At 43.3% G+C, this 7,193-nt stretch overlaps 1 protein-coding gene across 1 annotated transcript; it reads left to right on the plus strand.

The window, feature by feature from the left end:
* The first annotated feature begins 300 nt into the window (after positions 1 to 300).
* LOC108572368 lies at positions 301 to 2,441 on the plus strand. Its single transcript, XM_017934599.1, has one exon. The coding sequence runs from the start codon at positions 719 to 721 to the stop codon at positions 2,405 to 2,407; it is 1,689 nt and encodes a 562-aa protein (XP_017790088.1). The 5' UTR covers positions 301 to 718; the 3' UTR covers positions 2,408 to 2,441.
* The last annotated feature ends 4,752 nt before the right edge of the window (positions 2,442 to 7,193 follow it).

Below are 7,193 nucleotides of genomic sequence, written 5' to 3' on the forward strand. Positions count from 1 at the left end.
CTCATGAGACAAGAAGCAGCGTCTGAGACGATGGCCATTGGCCGCGCCTCTAAATTCCAGAAGAAATTCCTCGTCGAGTGAACGTTCTCTTCTGGTGGTCGCGTGTACCTGTCCGTCGCAGTGGATCGGTACACGTGGAGGTGAGGGGCGACCTGTAGGACGTGGACGTCACTGGCATACCTCAGGAGGACCTGGCCTGAACGAGCAGTGCAGCAGAAGACGACGAAGAAGAGGAAGAAGAAGAGGAAGAAGAAGGAGAGAGATTGGTGGGGGGTTTGGAAAAGGTTAGCAAGAGGGACATAGTGTGTAAGTGTGAGTGTGTGTTGTAAGAGGGACGCCAGGTGGAAGAGGATAGAGGAGAGGCGCGCCAGGTACCGTGGCCAGAGTGGTGGGGAACCGTCAGAAGGCGGCCATAATGGCCTGACGCGATCTCGAGCGAACGGCGGCGGCTACAGCTGCTGCGAAATAGCCGTGAGCGTAACCACGGCCCGCTCCGTCGTCGTTCGTCCACGCGAGCGTATATTTTGCAACGGGCAACGCGTATCGTTTGGAAAGTGACTGCGTAACCGCGTTAGTGGAGTGTGTTACCGGGTGGAGTCGCTGACGTTTCGTTCGCGCGTGTGTCTGTGCCTCTTCGAATTCGTCTGATCGAATTCTACGTCGCGTTCTCTGTACCTTTACTTATTACACCAGTATCGATAATATTCTTTCTTCGAGAATGAGGGGCGCTAATCAGGAGACGGCTACGCCGTACTGTCGCTGCAGAGTTCTTTATCTAGGCAGCTCTGTGCCTCATGCCAGCAAAGAGGGTCTACTGGGTGTTCAGGAACCTCTCAGGGAGTTGTATCCTGAACAGGGTGCACTAGGAGCGCGTGGAATCGATTCTTGGTTGAGTGTCTGGAGCAATGGACTGTTACTGGAGAACGTGGACGAACACCGGAAGAAAGTCACCAGGTTCTTCCCTATCGAGGCTCTGCACTACTGTGCCGCGGTTAGACACGTCAAAGGTGGCAACGGTGACTCCTCTAATACCAGGTTCCTACCGTTAGACTCACCGTTCGCCAGGACACCAAGTGCCAACCATCCACCCCTGTTCGCCGCTGTTCTGCGAAGGACCACTGGTATCAAGGTTCTCGAGTGTCACGCGTTCATATGCAAGCGCGACATGGCGGCCAACGCCCTGGTCAGATGTTGCTTCCACGCGTACGCGGATAGCAGCTACGCGAAGGGCCTGGATCCGACTACAACCACCACTAATGGAGTCACTGGTGGACATCCTTCGAACAACAGCCTGTATCACACTCTCGGTGGATCCAGTACCACTTTGGACAGTCCTCAGGCTACTCGTTTAGACGCTACGTCGACGGATGACCTCAGTTTGTACAACGGTGATGAGAACCATAAAGTTTGGGCGAGGGGTCGTGACGAAGTTGATGGATTGTACCAGGAACAGGGTACTCTGAGGAGCACCAAAGGCTCTAGACCTCGTCAGCTAGTAGCTCCACCTCCTCCACCGCCCCCGCCACCTCCACCAGCTCAACCTTTGCTCCTCGAAGAGTCTTCGTCCTCGTCAGTTCGTAGAAAAGCGAACAAGAAGCTGAAGAAGCTGAAAAGCAGGTCTCACGAGGATCCTCTGACACAGGCTCATCTGCATCCTCAACTGCACCAAGGAATGTACACCAATGGCCATGGACACCATACTCTAGGCCATCCTGTCAGACAGCAACACTATCACCCTCATCCCTTGCCACCCAGCAGCAGATCCGTGGCAGGAACCTTGGCTAGACCAGCTCCAGTTTTACTGGTACCAGCAGCCACGTTACCTAGGAAGGCTCATCATCATCCTAAGGGTCTTAGACCAATTCCAGCAGCGGCACCGATCGTTCCAGTCTACGCTCCGCTTCCTGTCGTGCCTCCTCCACCTGCTGCAGCGATTTATCCAGCGGGAACGTATGGAACAGCGGGGAACAGGGGCAGAAGACAGCATCCTGAAGGTGAATCCTCGACTCTTGGAGCTTCTAGAAGATTAGCCGCCTCTCACGCCGATCTAACCACTGCAGAGATGAACAGAGCAGCTGATAGTCCTGAGAACGAGTCTCGTTTCGGCACTGGGATCTACAGAAGAAAGGGACATCTGAACGAGAGAGCGTTCTCGTATAGTATTCGAGCTGAACACCGTAGCAGAAGCCATGGAAGCTTGGCTTCACTGGGCTTCAGCGGACAGAATGGCACTGCATTGCCTAAAGAGGAGAAGAAAGATAGGGAGATAGCTCAATTGGTGGCAGGATTGAATCTAGACGACAGTCCAGAGAGAACTCAGCCTCCAGTGAACTCCAGAAGCGGGTATTCTCATCATCATCATCAGCAACAACAGATGCAGCCACTACCAAGGCCTCGTCCTCGTTAGAGTCCTCGGGATGTTCGATTATTAATACATTGAATTTGGTGCGTCCAGGTCGAACGAGGATCCAAAGATGATCCTCCTGTTACTTTGACTATGGAAATGTGTTGTTCTGGAATAGACTATTCGGTTAGAGACAGTGAGATCTGACTATTGAAAGTGTTCGTCTAGCCCTGAAGTCTGGGGCAGACTTTTTCAATAAGGGCATCTGTTTCAATCAGAAGAGAGAGAAAGAGAGAGAGAGAGAGAGAGAGAAAGGGAAGAGTTCGTTCTTTTTTTTCATATGGGGAAAAAGGTCCGTGACGGAGGTTAGCGTGGAAAATCGCGATGGGTGGCCTGGTCAAGGCACGTCTGACTGGTTCAGGTGGCTTTCGATTCTTGGAAACAGCCTTGCCTGAGTAGGAAAATTACGGCCGCGGCAAAAAGGCCTCATCTTCGTCGCGCAGGTTTCTACTTACCTGTGACCTCGATCATCTTATCTCGAGAGTCGATCGCCTTTTGTCGAATTAAGGACTCCTCGATGAGTTCCTGGCTTTGTAGAAATCTTCCGTAAAGGTCGATTTCCAAGTATACTTCTTTACTGAATTTGTTGAAGATATTGTTTCTCGGTTGGTTAACATTCGATGATAATTATCTGTTGGCTTGATTATCGTCGAAGGAAGAAACTTGGTGACGCAATTTCTTCACGAAACGCTCGTCCTTTCGCGAAATGAACAGGCTAATTGGACGAGCTCGAATTATTGTCGCCTGCAAGATCGTTCTAATGGCTGGAGCTCGTTAGACACAGCCACGCTACCTCGTAATATTTCCTCTGAGAAAACGAGTCGGTAGCTTCGTGGAAACTAGGCTTCCAGTGGATCCACCAAATGAGAAAAATTATTAATAATCTTCAAACACTTTATTTATTCGTATAATTGGAGAAAAAGTAGGATATTGGTTAGGGTAATTGGTGGATCACTTAGTTTGTAATTTCAAATTCGAATTGCATTTCATTTGAGATAATTGGAGGATCATCTAATTAAAATTCATTCGTTAATTATCCTATTTGGAACGAATTTGTTGAAAAATTTCCTCTTGTTTCGTAACATTGAAAATTCATTAGAATTTGAGAATTATCGAAGAACCGTATCATTAATTTCCCCCCCTAGAAAGGGTAACGCGACGATTTAAATTCCTGGCTCGCCCGTGAGAACGTGAACGTTAATCTTAATTGCGTGAGAAAAAATTATGCAGCATACAGGGAAAAGCGGCGAGGGTTTCGAGACTCTCGAGTGTAAAATCAAAACTTCACATTTCACTTCCTTATAACTCGGAAAAATTCCGGTTTCTTTTCTTCATGTGTTTTTCCTCTTTTTTCGTTTCTTTTTATTTTTAAAGAAGCTAGCAAGTGAATAAATAACGTAGAGGACAAATTCCATACTAATGTTATTTCCATGACAAATCAGGTTTCGTAATTGCGATTAATTGCGAATCGGCCTTGCAGTACTAACCTCAAACTCAATTACAACCGCCAATTATGCGAATACATAAAACTTGGAAGAAACGCTTAATAATTATTGCAATCTTGCGATGTAGACTTTTTGATCTCTTTGATATTTTTTATTGCTTGTAATGCGTTGTTTTATTAATGGAACGCAATACTCTGGGAATATTAGCGGCGGAGATGGCAGGGGCTCTAACATTAGCATGGAGGAAATGGCTTACATCGTGTTTCTTCGATACGTGGCCCCATTTTTCCTTGAGAAAAATTAAACCGTGATAATAAACGACTTGTTAATGATCGTAGAGACACCTGAAGTTACTCAACTCTGACACATCGATGCGATTATACAGATCACGTGCATGAGAACGAATTCTGGGAAATCCAAGTTGCAATGTTCGATTAACGCAACTATGCTACTAGTCGGCAATGGTGTTCCCTACAATTAATTTTTAATTATGGCAATTAAAACGCGATTTACTAAAGGGAGAAATTTGTGGGACATTTGTTGAAGTTGACAATTGGGATAAAATATTGAAAATTACAAGCTTGAGGCTCGAATAGAAAATGTTAAAAATTCTGGCCCTCTGAAGAATTGGGAAATTATTAAAAATTAGAATTGAAGCCTCCAGATTATTGAAAATTTAGAATACTTCAATTTTCGAAATTAAAAAGATACACAAATTTGTGACTCGGATTAAAAGTATCGTAAGTAACAGAAATTCAAAATATCAAAAACTTCAAATCACAATTCTACGCAGGAATTCAGCGTTTAATTAACAGCGTTACCAAAACAGAGGGAGAGAAATAAAAATTCCGATTAACTGGTTGATATTTTTATGACTCAATTCAGCGGTGCGAGCGCGTCGAACATGCCTGTTTCGAAACTGGTTACAGACACCTCGCATACACGAACGAACACCCATTCCTATCGTCGCGTATGCATATACAATTAGACTCGATTATTATCGATTCCCGGCCGATGTCAGCCGGTTACGCGCGCCACATTTCGTCACTCCGATATTTTTTTCCCCTCGTGTATCGCTTGTGTTTACTCGTTCGCGCCAAAGAAACAAGTTACACCTGTGATAAACATTTTTACTGTTCATCGTATTGCCTGACTGAAAAAATTGGAAAAACTACAAGTAAGATCAAATCTTTTTCTGAAAAAAAAAAAAAAAAATGTCAATTGCATTTGACTAATAAAAATCACAAAAAATTTGCATGCTGAAGGAATCGCGAAGAAAGTGTCAAAAAGTGACTTTGACTGTTTCTGCAATCTTTCTGTAAGGTTCCTATAATTCCTATTAATTTAGACAACTTTTTCTCCATTCTCTTTTACAAAGTATGTAGTATACGATTCAACGTAAAAAAAGACGGGGAAAAAACGCTGTCCTCTCAAGGAGAGGGGAAAAAAGGGCGGTAAATGAACAGCAAACGAACGTATGCAAATGAACGGGTAACGTTGGAGGAACGCACGGTCGAGTTATTTCTTTTCTCTGTCCGCGCTTCATCGATCGCATTGATCGACTCGGTGAAAAGTGTCGCTTCTGTTTCGCAAGGGTTTCACCGTAACACGCGGCGATGCAAAAGAAAAGAAAAAAAGGAAGAAAAAACAAGGGATTGCGTGGTAACGCTTCAAGGTATCGCGAGTGCAATGGACCGAATTATGCTACTGAATGTATAATTCCTCGATATCGAATCCCACGTGCGCTCTGTTGCTACATTTGCCTCGCCTGGAATGACTGTTTAGCATTAACAGAGGCCTTTTAATGGAATTTCTTTGAAAAAAAGCATAGGTTTCGAAAATTATCTTCCGGATTAAAAATTAATTTAAATGATAATTCTTAATATTAGTGAAATTTGCGAATTTTCTGGGATAAAAATTCGCGAGTTAAATCTTTAACTGTGTCAATTTGAAATTATGTAATATATATGGGACCATTTTAATACATGAAACAGAGGTTATTATCACGAGAATTATCATTTCAATTATTTTTTGGAATAAAAATTCGCGCGTTAAGTATTCAACTGGTGCCCGTTTGAGATTATATGGGGTTTGTGGGATTATTTTAAAAATAAAATTGCCTTCTACTTTTGAATTTACGAACGAAACGAGGAAATGAGACAGAATTACTTTTATGTTTCACACTGGCGGGTATCTGTCGTTTGGTAAACGGAAACGAACACGTATGTAGGCAGGCCTTGCAAATCGCTTTTCGTAAGCGCGTTCGCGGTCAAAAGAGTTTATGAAACGCTGACCCACTGACACTTATCAGCTTATGAATTGAACTGAACGTGATTTTCTTGCGACACCACGAAAATTCCTTTCGCTGTTCGCGAAACAACGATTGTCGTCGCGGAAGCTTCGAGTCACGTTTAATGACACACCATTGTTCCCAACAAATCAACTGCAATTTCGTTACTGGCATGCATAAGTCATAGGCAAATTGGAAAAAAGATTGCAGAGAAGATACTCTAAAATCATTTCAATTTCAATTTTAATGCAGACGATCTAACAATGGTTCTATTTATTACAACGATAGGAGGAAGTAGCAAATTAATCGTCCAATTTTCTCAGTACCATTACTATACAGAATACAAATTATAGTAAATATAAAGCATACAAATGAAAGAGAGAAAGTGAAAATATTTGAAGTAATTTCAGTTTCACTTTCTTCATAATTCTAGATCCTCCAATTGTTTGATTTCAAATAAAAATTGAAGGTGAGAGAGATAAAAAGAGATTGAAAGAAATTTCAATTTCCTCCAATCGTCCTGTTCGTTACGACGAAGCAAGTACATATGTAGGTAGTCACTAAATTGGCCATCCAATTTTCCACGCTAAAATCGCGACATTTTTTGCCCCCCCGACAACGGCTATTTCCGTTTATTTTATACACACAAAGACAGTGCCTTCGTTTTTGTCCGTTTCTTATCCTGCAGCTTCGAGAGACAGCGCCATCGTGCGCTACCCCGAATGATCCAGCATGGGAATCAGTGCCAAACACCATAAAGCGTCCGACTTCGCGAACTCTGTCGTTCAGCTTTTTGCCCCTTTCGAGTGTCGTTTAATTCTTTCGCTCTATTGAATTTAAGCGAAGTGTCCTGTAGCCTAATCGACATGACAGGAGAATTTTCGTAGATTTGTATAGTCATTGGGTTATCAGAGTGGAACGCAGGTCACGTTTCTGTGCTTCACCAAAGTTAGCTTTTTCTTTGTCAAAAAATAATTAATTCCTTCTGAGAATTGTGCTTTTATGAAAAATTAATCCTCTTTAAAAAAAAAAGGTTGTATTCTTTAATTAAAAA

Source organism: Habropoda laboriosa, unplaced genomic scaffold (genome assembly GCF_001263275.1).
Source record: "Habropoda laboriosa isolate 0110345459 unplaced genomic scaffold, ASM126327v1 scaffold65, whole genome shotgun sequence".
NCBI lineage: Eukaryota > Metazoa > Arthropoda > Insecta > Hymenoptera > Apidae > Habropoda > Habropoda laboriosa.

Coding starts and splice junctions, on each gene's coding strand:
- LOC108572368 (XM_017934599.1), top strand. CDS start 719: ATGAGGGGCGCTAATCAGGAGACGGCTACGCCGTACTGTCGCTGCAGA.